Source organism: Geotrypetes seraphini, chromosome 2 (assembly GCF_902459505.1).
Source record: "Geotrypetes seraphini chromosome 2, aGeoSer1.1, whole genome shotgun sequence".
Classification (NCBI taxonomy): Eukaryota; Metazoa; Chordata; class Amphibia; order Gymnophiona; family Dermophiidae; genus Geotrypetes; species Geotrypetes seraphini.
The window spans coordinates 351,098,974-351,118,621 of NC_047085.1; the positions used below are offsets into that span (position 1 = coordinate 351,098,974).

General features: G+C 41.9%; 1 protein-coding gene across 5 annotated transcripts in view; it reads right to left on the minus strand.

The window, feature by feature from the left end:
* LOC117353893 (coiled-coil domain-containing protein 201-like) overlaps positions 1–15,273 on the minus strand; it is a 38,353-nt gene extending 23,080 nt beyond the window's left edge. For 4 of the 5 annotated variants that reach the window (XM_033930386.1, XM_033930389.1, XM_033930387.1 and 1 more), the window contains exons 1-2: positions 15,177–15,248; positions 5,453–5,963 (exon numbers count right to left, since the gene is read on the minus strand). In XM_033930386.1, the coding sequence (XP_033786277.1) occupies positions 5,453–5,947 (495 nt within the window). In that variant the 5' untranslated portion in view covers positions 5,948–5,963; positions 15,177–15,248. Of the gene's footprint in view, positions 1–5,452; positions 5,964–15,176 lie in introns of all 5 variants that reach the window. The other variant, XR_004538063.1, reaches the window with a different exon arrangement.
* Positions 15,274–19,648: the final 4,375 nt, after the last annotated feature.

The following is a 19,648-nucleotide window of genomic DNA, read 5'->3' on the forward strand; positions in this document are numbered from 1 at the left end:
GATTTCTATTCCGCCTCAACCTTGCAGTTCTGGGCGGATTACAAAAGAGACAACTGGACATTTCCAGGATAATTACAGAGAGAATTCTGGTCATTTCCAGGAGAAGTTACAAGAATAATGGAGCTGTATATTTCAAGAGCTACAAGATGCTGTACAAATAGGAAATAGTGCAGATCCAGTATATATACCGTTAGGGAAGCATTGCAGGACAGACACCATGTCCTTTGAATATCAGTCCAGAGGAACACAAATTCCTCTCTTCGCTATCATTCTTGCACTCTCAAAACTCTTTACTAGCATCCATGAACATATTTATTTTAAAAATTTCTAACCCGCTTAAACCTAAGCGATTTACATAAAAATAAACGTAATCACCAACTGTTGTGTCAGTCACTCTGTAAAGTGGACATTTTACCAAACTGGATTACTTTTATTGCATCTTAATAAACATCACATCAAGAACATTGGACTCCACAGTTTCTGCTTCTTTTGTTTCAGCATATATTGTATAGGATGCACTTTTTCCCTCAAAATACACTTAAAATATGGGGTGCGCCTTATAAAGCTGGGAAGCAGCGATTGTGAAAGCTGGGAAGTGCCAAACTTTTTATCAGTACAGTACTTTACTCATGACATAATTTTTTTTTTTTTTTTTGGGGGGGAGAAGTCAGTATGAGAAAAATTGCAAATAAGCAAAACCGTGAATACGGAGGGAGAAGTGTACTCCCCATTTCCTCTTTTTTCCTTCACCTACCCCTTCTCTTTCTAGCACTTGTATTCTCCTGACCCACCCTCCTCTCTTTTTCCTCAACCTGGTGCTGGGATGTCAGGGAGGGCTTTTTTTCCTTTTTCTTTTCAATGGGGCAGATATTGTGCCTGTGTAACACATGCACATCTGTCCATTAAAATAAAAGAAAAAAGGTTTCCTGCCCCAAATAACTGAGTGGTAAGACGCTGCTTTTGGGTCTTTCCCTGCCTCTCAGCTGCTCAGTCTTCTCTTTGTCAGCTTTTTGCATGTATGACAGTCGCTTTCACACCGATCAATTGGACGAGAGACACGAACCTCCGCGCGAATCATTTGCATGCAATATTTTTGGTAAATCAATCGATCTTCTGCAATCAGCCAGAGATTTGGCCAACACGAATCCAGTCGGTATTAGCGATTATGGGCTAGATTCACAAAGCAAAACCGATCGTGCACCGATCTGTTTGCGACCCTATTTCCCTCCAGCCCAATTCACTAACCTCTCCTGCGATCGGCTTCCAATCCGTGCATGAAAATTAGACAGGGATGTGATTCACCAACAAAATTTTTAAAACCGACTGGGCTGGCTGATCAACCCAAGAAGCAACTGCTAGGGACCAGTCGCAAACGTCTTTCTAACTCTTCAGCTCCATTGAAGCCCTGCTCTTCGCCCTGCTCTCTGCTGCTCCGAATCTCTCCTGCCTGCCGCCCTGATGCTCTTCCCCAATCTCTCCTGCCTGCTCTGCTCGTCCCCGGATCTCTCCTGCCCTTCTCCGCACTGCGAGTCCGTGGTTTTAACCTGCGGATTAAAACCACAGGCTCGCTGGGCTAAAAAGTTAAAATAGTTAAAAGTTAAAAAATAAGTCATGGGTCAGACGGGTCTTAGACACATGCGCAGACCATCTACATATGGTCTGCGCATGCGTCGGGATCGCACACTAGCGATCCATGCTGGCAGATGGGGGTGTTCCTCCGATCGCCTCCATCTGCATATTAGAGGTTGAAGAATCCATTGGACCTGCCTGGATCAGACACGGATCAGTCCCAATCGAGCAGGTTAGTGAATCTAGCGCTATGTTTAGTGTATCCAGGCTTAAGGTCAGTTGCATGTGTAACTTAATATACTCTTAACAATGAGCTGATAATTGATGCTAATTAGTAATATTTTACACCAATTACCAGTTATGCATGCATTTGACCTTAGTTGGTATTCTATAAAATGTGCACACATTTGTTATAGAATATATGCAATTACGGGCCTAATTGCCTAAGTTAGGCGAAAGCTCTTACACCAGCCTTTAAGTTAGTTTAACAACACCTAAAGTTAAGATTTGATTTGCTCCGATTTATTTGTTTGATAGTAGTTTACACTTAAAAATACTACCTTATGCTAGTATTCTAGATGGCAGCTCTGCATGGAACTGCTGTTATAGAAATAGCACTTATTGGCAACTAAAATTAGGTGCCTACATCTGTATGCCTAGCTGATGTAGGCACCTGACTTAATCGATAGGCTTAATCAGAGCCAATAAGTGGCACTTAACACCTCTGGACATGTTGAAAACAAAAACTGTTGATACAGATGTTCTGGAGATAATTTATTAAACACTGACATATAAAACCATGAAAATTCAATTAAAAAAGTACAATGATAAAAAAATACTGTGATAAAAATCCAACCGGACCCTACACGGTCCGTGTTTCAATGAACACGCCTTCCTCAAGGGTCCAATGGTTTGCAACCTCACATATAAAGAATTGGTCTGAAAACAGTCTATTGTCTCCTTAGCATTTTTTTTGCTACTTCAGCTTGTCTGCGGTGTTCTTTGCTCACACGTTTAAAGACAATAGACTATTTTCAGTCCAATTCTATATATGTGAGTTTGCAAACCACTGGACCCCTGAGGAAGGCGTGTTCACCGAAACACGGACCGTGTAGGGTCCAGTTGGATTTTTATCACAGTATTTTTTTATCATTGTACTCTTAATTGAATTTTCATGGTTTTATGTCAGTGTTTAATACATTATCTCCAGAACATCTGTTCCACAGTTTTTGTTTTCATCGGTGGATCGTTTTCACTGTGGATCATTGGGTCTCCCTATTTTTCTTTGTTGGACATGTTGAAAACAGCCATGGGAATGATGCTAGAGGATCTTACCGGACTAGCACAAAGCTGATCTCTTTTTAGATCTGTAAATCATCAAGTCATTAGGACTCAAGCATGAGTCAATGGCACCTAACTATTAACCCCTCTTAACTGGCTTTAATTTGGACTTAATTGAAAGTTAGACACCTAACCCAAAAAACACAGTTCTATAAAAAAAAAGTAGGTGCCTAGTGCAAAGTGCCTATCTAAAAGTGGGAGTGATTAGGGTGGATCATGGGAGTGCTTTTGAGTTAGGTGTCTAACTTACGCACGTTTATTTAAGCGAAGGAAACCTTGACATAAACTGGGTGCTCCTAAAGTTAGGATGCCTAGCAACGCCTAGGTCCACTTAGGTAGTGCTAAGAGTGATTCTATACCGTGTGACTAACTTTTATAGAATCATGCTTAGCATCATACTCGTTGGCACTGATTTCATGAGCGGACTTTATAGAATCGGGCCCTTATGCTCAAATTCTCTAAAACAGCGCTGTACGTTAGGCGACAGTAAGTGCCCTACCACCAGCTAACTTAATTGTTTTAATTGGTGCGGTAATTGACCACATCATTTAAAACCAATTAAAATGTAATTTAAAAAAATATATATATAGGCACGCTTAAGTGCCTAAAGTCAACGTAGTCATGGTCTATGCCAGAAATGACCTTAGGCACCGCTAGGCACCTTTGTAGACACCATTCTCATCAAACATAGGGGTCAGGGATGTAGACCTTTAAAACCCTTGCCTATATTACCTCACCTATGTTTAACAATAGATGTGAATCTGCAAATGGCAACATAGAGTGATTGGCACGCAATCAGTGGCATGTTTTTAGGTGACCACCAACGTAGGCGCCGTTTGCAGAATCTGGGCCTTAGTGCACAAATGTTTGGCGTCTAACTTTAGGTGCCTTTTGATGAATTTACCCATGTATGTGCAAATAAATATGTACAAAGGTCAAAATGCTGACATTTTTTCATATTTTGGTTATTTGTCCACATTTTTAATGCAAGCAAATACACAAAATTTGACATCTTTGAGTAAATTAAGAGATACAACTAAGGATATTGGGAAGTGGGGGCAGGCACAGACCAAGGAAGATCCTGAAACACCTTTCCAAGATAAGAAAACTTTCCCTGTCACTAGAGAAATAAAGCACATGCGCTCGGGAAATAAACCCCAGGTTAACATTAAGAGAGTCAAAAACCAGAGCTCTCAAGCAGACTTATTTATCTCATGATAAGGAGTCTGCCAGATTAGAATACACTGCACACAAGAGTAGCTCTGTTCCTAGCATAGACACAGCAGGGTGAGGGTTAAGTTCCAGACCAATGAGAAGTTCCCACACCCCTGCAGAGCATGTTAAACAGGGAGGGGTGGAGAAATCTAGGATCAGCAGCCCTCATGGAGAACAAACCCTCAGGGTTGCAAGGCAAGAGATTTCCAAAGGCTACAAGGGAAATTCTACAGCCCTTAGAGCAGGGGTGTCCAACCTGTGGCCCGAGGGCCGCATGCGGCCCCATGAAGTATTTTGTGCGGCCCCGGTCGAGGGCGATGCAGTGTTTTCCTCTGCTGCCCCTGGGTGTTTACCTTCTTGCCGGCTCCCTCCTCTGTCTTGCTGCAGCGTTTGCATGGCCCCAGAAAAAAAATTTTCGGCCAATGTGGCCCAGGAAAGCCAAAAGGTTGGACACCCCTGCCTTAGAGGAAATGACAGATTTGACTTCAGCCAGCCAGAATAAGATTCCTGATAGAGAAAGGAACGTGGCAGAGTGGCAGAGGTTTATTGAAGCTAAGCATGGCAATCAGGTTAAAGCACATGATTCTGAAATGCCTAGCCTTGATCTGAGTTCAGAGTCTGAGGGTTGGAAGCTAAATTCAGAGGGAAATGAAAGTATGGAATGTGATGATGTATGGGATCCTAATATGGAAGAAGGTTCAGAAATGCTATGGCAGGCAGATGACAGTATCAGTACTTATATGTAAAAAACCCTTAGAAGGGAGAAGTTTATTTAAGCATTAAAAAACATAAGATATCCCTTTCAGTAAATTTTTGGTTCCTAAACCCAAGTGCCTAACCTGAAAGAAGAAATAAATGGAAAAGTAATCCATTTCCTGAAAGTAGCACACCTGCTGTGCAGCGAGAAGGAAGGTGGGGGTGATACAGAAGCTTAATGCACATGGACTGTAAAAATGACTTTTTACAAGCCTTCTGTCCTAAGGAGCAAAAGCCAGAGCTTTTCTGAGATTAATGTTAAAATGGGCAAGAAGTCTGAAGAATTTAAAGTGGTTTTGAATCATGCAATTATGTGACTGGCCAGGACTGCAAAATTGTGATTAAAACAGTCAAGTTGAAGAAAAAGATTTGCTAAGTTTTCTTTTCGTGTTGGCTCAGGTGTGAGCCAAGTATCCAAGTTGGTTCCAGAACTCGTTATTAAGCAGGCAATCCTAATTCATCAACTCCAAGGTTCCACGTGGCTTTGTGTCTGGTAAAGGTATAGGCAAGCTACAGCCTTTGCCTACCACCCCGCCTCAATATAAGCCTTAGCATAAAAATATATATTTACCATTGTTAATCGTTTCTCTTTAGCCATTTTTTTTCTTTTTTTTTCTTGCTCATCTTGTATTCCTGGAATTCCCGACACCTGCAATGGAACCTCTCTTTGTAAAGATTCTCCAGTCCTTTGCTTAGATAACCTATTACGCTCATTAGCTTTTGCACCTATCTCTGTGGTGTGACCTTCATTTGAACTTGACTCTTCAATCGATTCCTCCGATGCCAAAACTGTTGATAGTCTTATTCTAAGGATGGTGCTTAGGGATTTTATCCTTGGTTGATACATTTTGCCATCTTGCAAAGACCGTTTGAAAGGATATGGTGTTCCTGGCCACTGAACCTTTGTGTTGTCTTCATGCAGGTCTTGGTTAGCTCTTTCTGACAAGTCTTCCAGTGAGGATATTTTAGGATCTGTGCTCTCCATTAATGGTGTGCTGTGTTTTATAACTGACATTTTCCTGGAATATCTTTTCACATTTAAGAAAGAATATTCTTCATCCGACATCTTCAGTTTTATTTTTCTGCAACATAAACAGTGTCTTTAAACCATTTGTGTATTGAGACCGACATTTTAGGGGTGGGGAGATGGAGCGGGTGGAGGTGGTTTCATTGATATCATGGTAGTGTAGCAATAAATGTTCCAAGTATAAATTAACCAGTGACTAAATGATTGTTAAACTGGTAAATCATTGTTAACTTGATGTCACAAAAGCATATACAGTATTAATTTCCTAGGTGGTTAGTACTCTCATTTCTTATAGAATAGAACAAGTATAGGGATTTTATTAACTGCCTTTCTATGAAGAGATTCACCCAAAGCGGTTACAATACATTGAATAGTAATCTGGTATTTAATCAGGTATGGTAATTAAGTCTTTCCTTATCTGTCCCAGCAGACTCACAATCTAACTGTGGTACCTGGAGCAATGGAGGGTTAAGTGACTTGCCCAGGGCAATAGGGAGCAGCACTGGGATTGAACTGGCAACCTCAGGATGCAACATCAGCAACGTGAAGCAGCCGGGATGTGTTTGTATGCACTGCTATGGCGCTACATATCATGCATATCCTGTGTAGATATCTTGACTAATTCATGAAACTTGAGGGCTGGGTTGTTTACCTTTGGCTTAGCTAGTTTACTAAAGATTGCAGTAGTTTGAGTCAATACATAAGGTATGCTCTCAACTTTTTTCTTCAACACAGAATACTAATTTACAAGTTAAAACTTTGGAAGAGAAACTCCAAAAGCAGTCCAATAGAACGGACAACTTGGAAAAATCAGTGTCAGAAATAAAAGCTTCTATGAATTTACATTTAAAGGAAAAGTCTTTGCTGGTTAGAAAAATGGAAAATTTGGAAAATGCAAATAGAAATTTAAATCTTAGATTGTTGAACTTTCCGGTATCTAAACTTCAAACTCCAAGAGATTTATTCAACTCCTTTTTACAATCAGTGTTGAAATTTCCTGAAAATAATATGCCACCACTTCAAAAGATATACTATTTGAATATTCCCAAAGAAGAGAAAGGCAAAGGGATTGTATCAGGAGACTTGGATCTCACTGGTATGCTGGAAACATCAATTCAAGAAGAAATAACTGTTAGAGCAACTTTACTGGTAACCTTTGTTTTTCTCCAAGATAAAGAGGCAGTTCTCCGTTTATTCTATAGGACTGAGAATGCGGAATTTCACGGCTCCAAAGTTTCAATATTTCCTGATGTATCCAAATTGACGCAAGCCAGACGGAAGAAATTCCTGGCATATCGACAGTTAACTTTGAATATGGGAGCAACCTTTCAGTTACGTTTTCCCTGCAAATGCTGTCTTACCTATCAGAATGTTAGATATATATTTTATGATCCGGACCAGTTAAATTTCTTTTTAGAGGGTAAGACGGAATTTAGAGCTCCAGATCCTTCAACATAGTCCTCTATCCAGGCAGATGGTTAATCCAACCGTACTCTGTAATTTGTAACTCGTATGAGTTTTTTCTTCTTTCTTTTAGACCCAACTTCCCTTGGAGGTGATGGACTCTCTCTCTTCAATATGTGGACTCTGATTGGTCATATATGTGGAATTATTATACATAATTTAATATAATAATTTTCTTTTTTCAATTGTTAATTTCTTTAGATTGTTGTTAAACAATTTGTGAAAAATTATAAATAAATAATAAAAAAAAAAAAAAAAAAAAAAAAAAAGATTGCAGTAGTTGAGCTGCTAGACTCTGGCTGCTACAATGGTTATGCAATATGGGGGGAAATTCTATAAAATGGCACCAAAAACCTTTATGGAAATAATTTAACACTAAGCACTCAAGCCTAACTTTTGGGCACTGGGTTTCAGCAGGTGTAAATGCCAGCACCCAAGTTAGGTGCTCTTAGGCCAAACTCTGTAATTCTACATGCAACTTTGCAGAATGCCCCTGACACACCTCTGGCCATGCCTAGGGTTACCATATATTTATCCAGGAAACCCTGGACACGTGACCCTGCCCCGCTCTGCCTCCAGCCCCATCCCATCCCATCTCGCCCCAAGCCCCACTCCCACAAAACCTCCTGTCTGCCAGACAAGCTCCAGCTACAACTGGAGGGCCTGGAGCAGGCGCACATGTGTGTGATGTCATCCTCGCAAGCTCAGAGGCCCTCCAGATGTGGCTGGAGCTCGTCGGGGCTTTCCAAAGTTGGAAATGATGGGGGTTTTGGAAAGTCCGTCCGGGAACTCAGACAGTTCCCTAAAGAGAGGGCATGTCCAGATTTTCCTGGACATCTGGTAACCCTAGCCATGCACCCTTTTCAGATAAGTTCTAAGAGAGTTAGGCACCGAGCCTTATAGAATAGCACACAGCCAGTTGCACACACATATTGTAATTGATGACAATTAAGGGCTCATTGAACAATTAAGCTGTGCACACAACTTGAGTGAATGCTCAAATTTCACTGCACAACTTTGGGCCCAATATATAGAATTCCTTCATATATGCACGTATAGATTTTACACCAAATAAACTTTCAAATGCAATGGTTTTCAAACCTATCCTGGGGGAGCCCATTCAGATTTTCAGGATATCCAATATTTTGAAGGCATGAATCAAACATGAGGATAAAGGTGAGCCAGTTGATATTATGTATCAGTATTTTCAGAACGCGTTTGGCAAAAGTACCTCATAAAAGACTTCTGAAGAAATTAGAAAATCTTGGAAGTACAGAGAATAGTGTTAAATGGTCAACATTCTCAACAGAGAAGGGTAAATAGTGGCATTCCCCAGGGTTCTGTGCTGCTTTTTAACTTATTTAAGATGTAAGATGCTTTTTCAATGTGATTTTTTTGTGATATAGAATGGCAAACATCTCAAGATCTTTTTTAAATGATTTTGAAGTTTTAATTCAATATTTTTTTTCCTGATGTATTTTTAGTTCAGCAATGTAGCTGTGCCTCTGGTGCTAAAAAAAAAACCCCAAAAAAACATTTAATTTGTTTATGTGGGGTTAGCACGCACGCATATCCCAAAATTACCATGGGATGCCTCTGTGGTAAGCACATATTAGAGCCCCTAAAACACATAACTCTAGGACATGGAAAACAAATAATTTAAAAAGTAATTACAAGTGCCAACCTGTAAATGAGCACAATAACAAATTCAAAAATAAAAAATCATTTCCTGTCAGAAGTGCATATAAACTATGATTTGTTAAAGAGCCATGTTTTAAGTTCGACTTTAAGTTTCTTATACAAACCTTCTAAAGGCCCCTTTTACACAACCACAGTAGCGCTTCTCCCATGGCAAATGCCCTGAAGCCCTTTCAGTTCCTATAGGCTTTGGTGCATTTGCCACAGGAGAAGCGCTACTGCATTTTTGGAAAAGGGGCCCTGAGTGAAGATTTCCAAGTCGGTCCTGGAGTACCCCCCTTGCCAGTCAGGATTTCAGCATATCCACAACGAATATGTACGAGATTGATTTATATGCACTGACTTTACTGCATGCAAATCCATTTCATGCATATTCATTGCAGATATCCTGAAAACCTGACTGGCAAGGGGGGTACTCCAAGACTGACTATGGGAATACTGATCTAAAAGAAGCAAATTGAAGAGCAAAGGGGTCAAGTAGCTAAAAAGAGTACCGTGTTTAGTGTTAACTTAGTTTAGTAATTGATTGAATAGTCAAAAAACCATAGTGCAATTCTATTACAGGACACCTGGTAAGAGGCTGTTCTAGAAGGAACATAGTTGCCAACTTTATACAATATTTCTTAACCAGGTGCAACATGCCTAGAAGCATGCATCCTTATACCAGCCATAGAGTTTGCTATAAATGCTTGCACCAAATCAGCGTAACTTATAATACATAAGAACATAGAATTGCCATACTGGGACAGACCAACGGTCCATCAAGCCCAGTATCATGTTTCTAACAGTGATCATCACAGGTCCCAAATACCTAGCTAGGTCCCAAGTAGTAAAACAGATTTTATGTTGCTTATTCTAGGAATAAGCAGTGGATTCACCCAAGCCATCTCAATGGCCTATGGCCTTCCCTTTTAGGGAATTGTTGGTTATGTTTGCTAAGTAAAGATGTAGGTTGAATGAGAGGAGATAATGATCTCACCAGGGTACAGGGGACCAGTTAGTATTAGTGATGAGACAGGGTGGTGTGGAGGCAATGAAGTCAAAGGTATGACCTTTTTCATGTGTTGGACCTTATGTTTTGACATCTATTTGGCAGTCTTCCAGCAACACTTTGAAGCAGTGAATGGCATTGTCAGAGGCTTCAAGGGGAAGATTTATGTCTTCTCGTATAAGTAGGCTAGGCTCGAGATAATTTCTTGTAAGTTTGTGTTGCTGCTTGATTGTAGGCCAGGAGAGCAAAATATCAATAGAGGGCAATGCTGTTCTTGGGTGGTATTAGGCTTGTCTTCAAGTCTTCCATGCTATGTATCATCATGCACGCTTGCCTTACCATTTTGCCAAGTCGAGTCATGCTATATTAACTATGCTTTGTAATACTATGTTTTTGCCATGTTATCTTTTACCATACTATGTCTATGAATGCAGCACCATGGTTGGAACTGCAGCCTTGGCACCCTGAGGTTGTGGGTGCAGGCCTACTATGCTCCTTGTGACCCTGGGCAAGCCACCCACTCCCCCATTGCCCCAGGTACATTAGATAGACTGTGAGCCCACCGGGACAGATGGGGAGTAATGCCCGAGTACCTGAATAAATTCATGCAAACCATTCTGAGCTCCCCTGGGAGAACAGTATAGAAAATTGAATGAACAAATAAATTAAATATTCAAAGTTGGAGTGGCTGGCAACGTCCATCAGGGTAATATTGAAAGAGCTTCTGTAAATAATGGCTTAACCACCTCCTTGCCTGTCCTGCCTGGGAATGTGGATGATGCTGTATCCTGGTGGGCAGAGGGGCGTGGGGGGGCGGAGAGGGGGGGTTAGGACCATTAAGATCTTTTAAACCAAGTTTCTTTGGTATGGCCATCTCCTGTTCAAGATTACATCTTTAGAAACTTCAGCACTAGGGTTACCACTTCACCCAGGTCAGGTCTTACAAACTGCTCTGTGTTTGATTTTACCCCGATGCATGCTTGGAGAAGAAATTTCATTTAGGAAAAAGCAGAACTATATACAGGGAAAAATGTGGACTGGCTCAGTCTGTCCCAAATATGTGAAATCAGCTGTAATCTAAATTTTGTTATAGTGATAAAGGGGTTAAATAGGATCGCTATATCATTCAATTCACTGTGCCATTTGCAGTTGACTATGTGTTCAAGACAAGCTGATCCAGTCTAGTTTTAATCCTAATTTTTATTAGGTACTAGCTGATGCCCCGGTGTTGCACGGGTATTTAATTATAGCAATAACACTGTAAATGGATTCAAATAAAGATACTTTATAGTGGTGAAAGAAATTATTTTTTTACAGCTTTATAAAAAGTACAATATTCAAATAATAATGTGAAATATTTGACAAAATGAATACAATACAACTAACACAAAACTTGATTATAAACAACATTTTTAGTTTCACCTCCAGGAGCAAGAACATATACATTCTTGGGTGAACCCACCCTTGAGCAAGCAACATAGAGTTGTCCATGGGAAAAACAGGGGGATCTTAAATCCACTCCACAGTATGTAATAGTCTGTCCTTGTGATTTGTTGATTGTGATAGAGAATGCAAGTCTCACTGGAATTTGCAATCTCTTAAACTGAAAAGGAAGATCTGTTGGAATAAGTGGTATCCGCGGGATAAATACGGTTTCACCTTGTCCCTTTCCGGTTAAGATAGTTGCTTCAATTACATTGGACAGTAACCTCTTTACACAAAGCCTTGTGCCATTGCAAAGTTTTGGTGGGTCAAGGTTGCTAAGTAAAATAACTGGAGATCCCACAGCTTTTTACATTTTTTCCATTGACATGAATGGGTGAAATATGATTTTATGTTTGTAGCTCCGCCTACGTGTGCAGGTGGGCCGCGAGACCCCCAGAACATATCACCCCAGGTAGTGAGAGATCTGCATATCAAGTTTCATTCAAATCGGTCCCACAGCTTTTTACATTTTTCCCATTGACTTGAATGGGTGAAATCAGATTTTCTGTTTGTAGCTCCGCCCATGTGTGCAGGTGGGCTGCGAGACCCCCAGAACATATCACCCCAGGTAGTGAGGGATCTGCATACCAAGTTTCGTTCAAATCGGTCCCACAGCTTTTTACATTTTTTCCATTGACTTGAATGGGTGAAATCTGATTTTCTGTTTGTAGCTCCACCCACGTGTGCAGGTGGGCAGCGAGACCCCCAGAACATATCACCCCAGATAGTGAGGGATCTGCATACCAAGTTTCGTTCAAATCGGTCCCACAGCTTTTTACATTTTTTCCATTGACGTGAATGGGTGAAATCTGATTTTCTGTTTGTAGCTCCGCCCACGTGTGCAGGTGGGCCGCGAGACCCACAGAACATATCACCCCAGGTAGTGAGGGATCAGCATACCAAGTTTCGTTTCATTGGGCAAGCCATTTTTGCGTTGGCAGCTTTTTACATTTTTTCCATTGACATGAATGGGTGAAATCTGATTTTCTGTTTGTAGCTCCGCCCACGTGTGCAGGTGGGCCGCGAGACCCCCAGAACATATCACCCCAGGTAGTGAGGGATCTGCATACCAAGTTTCGTTCAAATCGGGCAAGCCGTTTTTGCGTTGGCAGCTTTTTACATTTTTTCCATTGACATGAATGGGTGAAATCTGATTTTCTGTTTGTAGCTCCGCCCACGTGTGCAGGTGGGCCGCGAGACCCACAGAACATATCACCCCAGGTAGTGAGGGATCGGCATACCAAGTTTCGTTCAAATCGGGCAAGCCGTTTTTGCGTTGGCAGCTTTTTACATTTTTTTCCATTGACATGAATGGGTGAAATCTGATTTTCTGTTTGTAGCTCCGCCCACGTGTGCAGGTGGGCCGCGAGACCCCCAGAACATATCACCCCAGGTAGTGAGGGATCGGCATACCAAGTTTCATTCAAATCGGGCAAGCCGTTTTTGCGTGATCGCGGCACATACACACATACACACCTCCGATTTTATATATATAGAAAACAGAATTACAGGTCTCAGTAATTTACCTCAATATCTTTCCCTTTTACTAAGCCACAATAGAGGAATTCTATGAGCGTCAGAACGTTTAGTGCTCCAGGCCACAGTAAAAACCTCCACCGTAGCTTAGTAAAAGGGGAGGATAATTGAGGTAAATCCAGTACCAAACCAACAAGTTCTGAAAATATGGAACCATTTGGCACCCTAGTACTGTCTTCTCAACACCCTACTGAAGGTACACTAAGCCGGTCAAGATTTTAGGATTACCATAATGCAGTGGTTCTTAAACCTATCCTAAAGATTCATGAGCAACATTTGCCTATAAGTAGGTGGTAGGTATGCACATTTCTCTTATGCATATTCCATTAGGGATATCTTGAAAACCAGACTGGCTGGGGGTCCCCCAGGACAGGTTTAAGAACCACTGCCATAATGAATATGGGTAAGCAGTTTTTCTCAGTTCAGTCCTGGAGTGCCCCCTTACCAGTCAGGTTTTCAGGATATCCACAATAAATATGCATGAAAGAAATTTGCATGTAATGCAGGCAGTGTTTGCAAATCATGTTTATGAATATTCATTGTGGGTATCCTGAAAATCTGACTGGCAACAGAGTACTCCAGGACCGACTTGAGATTTATTGCAGTAATCCTGAAAACCTGACAGACTGATATGCCTCCAAGAGAGGGATGAGAAGCATTCTCTAGTACAGGGCTACTCAATTCAAGTATATATGAATATATATGAGAGAGACTTGCATGCACCGACTGCTTGGAATGCAAGTCTCTCTCATGCATAGTCAGTGTGAATATCCTGACAACCTGGTCTGCCCATAGACCTCAGGGTCCAGAATTTTATAGCCCTGCCCCATTATCTTCATGGCTCATGCATGACTGCATCTATATCAGTTTACAGCAGGGGGGTCTTAATTCAGACCTCAGGACACACCTAACTAGTCTGGTTTTCAGGATAGTCACAATAAATAAGCATGAGATAAATTTGCATACAGTGGAGAAAGTACATGACGTTTTATCTCATGCATATTCATTGTGACTATCCTGAAAACCAGGCTGGCCTGATCAGTGATGTAGTGCCCCTGCTCTTATCAGTGATGTAGTAAGGGTAGGAGGCAACCCCCACTGTGCCCTTGCTCCTTCCCGCCCCCTACTCTACACTCATGCTCTCCCTTCCCCATACCTCTAAATCTTTGCCCGCACGAGTGGATTTTCTCCGGCATGCTTCTCACGCCAGCGCTGGATTTCTCTCCGATGTCACTTCCTGACCCTGTAACATGGAAGTGATTCATAGGGAACCAAGCTGGCATGAGCAACAGGCAGGAGAAGTTGCCCGCACTATCAAAGATCTACGGGGGGTGGGGGGGTAGGGATGACGCAAGAATGGCATGGGATGGTGGGGTGGGACAGAGAGGTGCTGGCACCCCCACCGACACAGCGCCCGGGATGGTCTGCCCCCTCGAATCCCCCCTTTACTATGCCACTGGGCCCGATATGTCTTGACCACTGGATTGAGAACCCCTGATTTGCAAGTAGATAACATCCAAATACAAGATTAAAGTAGGATACAAGTCAATTGTAGCCTCAGATATTTGCTTTCTTTTTTTTTTCCCCTTCAAATCAGCAACAATGAAAATAGTCATGGCACATTGATAGTCCCCTCATAGTGCCTTTGGTATTTAAAGGAGCTATTCAAAAGTTCTGTTTTTGGCTGCTGCTAGTCTTGTGACTTTCCCTGATTGACCCTGTCTCAATTTTAGGGTTGCCATATGGCTCCAGAAAAAGGAGGACTGATTGAGATATCCGGGTTTTACTTCCACTGAAAGCAATGGAAGTAAAACCCAGATGTCTCAATCCATTCTCTTTTTTTTCTGGAGTCAGATGGTAACCCTAGATAGTATACAAGATACTTTTCAAGTTACAAAAAAGAACTCTTTTAACAGGTATAGGAGCATTTTCCTTATACTTATTCTAGATATAAACTAGTAGCTGTTTGTAACAGCAAACTATGCATTTTTCCTTAGAAGAAAGATAGGATAAAATAATAGAATAGGCATCTGTAGATGGTAAACATGCTATAAATAAAGTCTCTTGCAAAATAAGACAGACTAGGATAAATACCTGATTATTAGAAAAAGATCTTTTCAGAGCTACCAAGTAAACGGTTCCAAGAGGAAGCTTTTTGGCCAATCTTGATATTGAGCGTACTTCCCAAAGCAGCATGGTATTTGTAGTCCCTGATTCTATCCATTGAAATCAGTGCTGCAGGTCCCATAACACATATGGTAGGGTTGTCACAAATCTTGGACTGGCCAAAATCTCCCTCTTGGACCTGGGTAACTTGGTAGGTAGCTATTTATTTTATTCTAAAAAGAACAAAACCCATCAGGAACATCTGCAGATGAAATGCCTGTCAGCTTCAACAAGGAAATATAATTGCCCAGAGTTAAATAAATAATCCTTTAAAGCAGTCATCTCCTCCATCCAGCTGTAATCAATAATAGAAAGGAGCAAACAAACATAGCTCAGTAGGATCAGCTTTTTATATATATATATATATATATATATATATATATATATAAAAATCTTTATTGATTTTCAAGTAGTAACAGTGCAATACATATGAATCTGAACGCATAACAAATTAAGAAGAGCACTTTGAACTTACAAATATTCAAAAGTAATCTTTTCCCCCACCCCCTTTACTTAATCAATAATATAAATGCAATTATCCTTCCAATAACCCACTCTTATTTATCCTTCTAATAACCCACCCTGGATGTGTAAATGATCAGCTTAATATATAACTGCTGTGTGTGTAAATTTAACCAAGGGGTCTTTACAAGTCTAAGAACTGGTAGATTGTCCAGTTTTGCCCTTGTCTGTTTAACAATTTGAACTTGAAGTTTTATTATAGGAAGCTTTTGTTCTTCAGAATATGCACTAGGGTTACCATATGGCTCCAGGAAAAGGAGGACGGATTAAGACATCCGAGTTTTACTTCTACTGTAAGTAAAGGAGGATAGATAGAGACATCCAGGTTTTATTTCTATTGAAACCAATGGAAGTAAAACCCGGATGTCTCAATCCGTCCTCCTTTTTCTGGAGCCATATGGTAACCCCCTAGTACAGTGGTTCCCAACCCTGTCCTGGAGGACCACCCGGCCAGTCAGGTTTTCAGGATAGCCCTAATGAATATGCATGGAGCAGATTTGCATATCTATCACTTCCATTATATGCAAATCTCTCTCATGCATATTCATTAGGGCTAGCCTGAAAACCCAATTGGCCTGGTGGTCCTCCAGGTCAAGGTTGGGAACCAATGCCCTAGGATAATTAAATAATTGAGCCTTTCTAGATACTGGAGGTTGTACTTCGGCCATAAACATGCAACCCAGTTTCAGGAGTAGAGGAGTGGCCTAGTGGTTAGTGCAGTGAGCTCAGAACTTGGGGAACTGGGTACAGTTCCCACTGTAGCTTTCTGTGATTCTGGGCAACTCACTTAACCCTCCATTGCTAGATACAAAAAAAAACAAAAAAAACCAACAACCCCAAAAAAGATTGTAAGCCCCATAGGGAGCAGAAAAAGTACCTGCATAGAACAGTGGTTCCCAACTCTGTCCTGGAATATGCATGAGAGAGATCTGCATATAATGGAGGTGCCAGGAATGCAAATCTGCTCCATGCATATTCATTAGGGCTATCCTGAAAACCCAACTGGCCTGATGGTCCTCCAGGACAGGGTTGGGAACCACTGGCATAGAATATGTAAGCTACTTTGGCTGTACAACAGACAGATAGTATGTTAAAGGCCAGTCCTAGATTTCTAATATAGCAGATGTAAAGTCTGCCCAACAAGATAAGACTCGTAGCATAAGATATGACTGGCCTGCACAACTCCGGTCCTTGAGGGCTGAATCCTGTCAGGTTTTTGGGATTTCCCCAGTGAATTCGCATGAGATTTATATGCCTGCGCTGCTTCCATTGTATGCATATTGATCTCATGCATATTCATTTGGGAAATCCTGAAAACCTGGCCTGGTGAGGGCCAAAGTTGTGCAGGCCTGAGATATGATGTAATACTACATATGTATTCTTAATTTCAGAGCATTGACTGTAGAAGTCTGCCCAGTACTGGCTTTGCTCTCCAACTACTGAAGCTGTTTCATAAGACCTACTCCAACCCATCCAAATCTGTCCAGCCATATGAGGAGGTGCTGAAAGGTTCTTAGCCCAACCAGCCAACTTCCTAAATTCTGAGCATTATTTCACTGCTGTAGCTAAAAAGAGTATCATCTTATTTCATTAAGTGCTAATTTGCAGAAACAAAAATTCTGTGTTTTGATTAAATCATATCCACGCCATTCTTTTCTTGGTTAGGCTGAGAGCTTTTCAGCACCCCCTCGTAATTAAGGCATAGACTGCAGAAATCTGACTGGCAGTGGCTTTGCTTCCCAATTGCTTGAGTTGCCATCAAATGAACATTGTTTGTTTGATTCCATACAGAATTCCTTTGTGTTTATCCCATGCTTTTGTTGTTGTTTTTTATAAATCTTTATTGATTTTCAAACTTTGACAGTGCGTAACAATTAAATGAACATAAACACTGCATAAAATGCACTATTAAATGCACAATTAATGCATGAAACAATCATTTCCCCCCTCCCAATTATTAATACAATAAGAACTATTATGTGAATATCTATAATAATAAAATGCTAAGCGCGCATGCGCACTCTTACCGCCGTGATCCCTGATCTGTAGGTCTGTGGTCGGCAGGAGTGCGCATGCACGCTTACAACGGATATCTCTCTCTCTCTCGCAGACCCCAAGGTGATGTGCGGGCTTGCCGGCTCCAGATGCCTTACATTTGACGGACAAAGTTTATTTTTAAGTTCAAAGCCGCCATAGTGGCTCCTCTCTCGAGCCGCACCTGCGTCGGAGAAGGCTTCCAATGCAGGTGGGGATCGAGAGAGGAGCTGCAACGACGACTTTGAACTTAAAAATAAACTTTGAAAAAAAAAAAATAAGTGAGCCGTTCCAAAAGCGTCGCACCCCTCCTCGACGCACCCGAACCCCCGTTGATCCTCCCATCGCGGTCTGACCCTCCCATCCCTTCTCGCCGTCTGACAGGCTCACTTAGTCCCTTGCCGCCCCTCTTCCCGTGTTCCCGACAAACCAGCTGACTCCAAACCTGCCGACTCCAGCAGCGTCGGCAGCACTCTACATACACTGCTTCGGGGCCTTCTACTGCCCTGATTTGCTCTGCCGCATCTCTGATGATGTCATCAGGGATGTGCCAGAGTACATCTGGGCAGTAGAAGGCCCCGAAGCAGCGTGTGTAGAGTGCTGCAGATGCTGCTGGAGTTGGCAGGTTTGTCGGGACCGCGGGAAGGGAAGGGGGGTGGCAAAGGATTAAAGGAGCCGGACAGACCGCGGGAAGGGAAAGGGGGTAGGGGAAAATGCTGCTGCTGCACAGGGAAGTGGTGTGGGCGGAGGGAAATGGAGAGGGAGGGAATGATGCTGCGGCTGCTGTACAGGGAAGTGGGGGGGAGGGAAATGCTGTTGCTGCTGCACAGGGAAGTGGGGTGGGGGAGGGAAATGGAGGGGTAGGGAATGATGCTGCAGCTGCTATACAGGGAAGTGGGGGGAGGGAAATGCTGTTGCTGCTGCACAGAAAAATGGAGGGGGAGGGAATGCGGCTGCTGCACAGGGAAGTGTGGGGGGAATGAAATGCTGCTGCTGCACAGGGAAGTGTGGTGGGAGAAAATGCTGCACAGGGAAATGGAGAGGGGGAGAGAAATGCTACTGCATAGGGGACAGGGAGAGAGACAGATAGAAAGAAAGACAGACAGCAGAAGGGAGGGAGACAGAAAGAAAAGAAGAAAGACACAAGGGCAGGGAGAGACACAGAAAGACAGACAGACAAAGAGGGCCAGGGAGAGAGACAGACAAAGGGGGCCAGGGAGAGAGACAGACAGAAAGAAAGACAGTGGGAGGAAGAGAGACAGAAATAAAGAAAGACAGACAGACATATATTCTAGCACCCGTTAATGTAACAGGCTTAAATACTAGTAATTATAATAAAGTAATTTTATACTCAAAATACCTTTCCCTCCCCTATTCCCCCCCCCCCCGGATGTGTAAGGAAATCATATTAAAGGAGAGATAAATGACCATTACTATGATGTAACAAACGTTGTCAATGGGCTCCACACTTTATTAAAAGAACTACTAAAGCCTAAACAATCCGCATTTATTCTCTCGTACTTATAAGTAGTACACACACAAAAAAAATTAATGTCTTTTTTTTTGTTGTTGTTTAATTTTGTTACCGTTTTCATCTCTACCATCTCCCACAGGAGCGCATTTAAGGTATCTACCACTCTCTTTGTGGAAAAGTACTTCCTGATCAGTGGTGTAGCAAGGGTATGCAGCCTTCTTCTTTGCCCCCATGCCGCTCATGCACCCCCTCCCTTCCCTCATACCTTTTTAATTTTCCAGGTGAGAGTAACAGCATGAACTTACTGTCTGCATCGTGGCAGCTATCCCTCTGATGTCACTTTCTAGGTGCGGAGCCCAGAAATGATGTC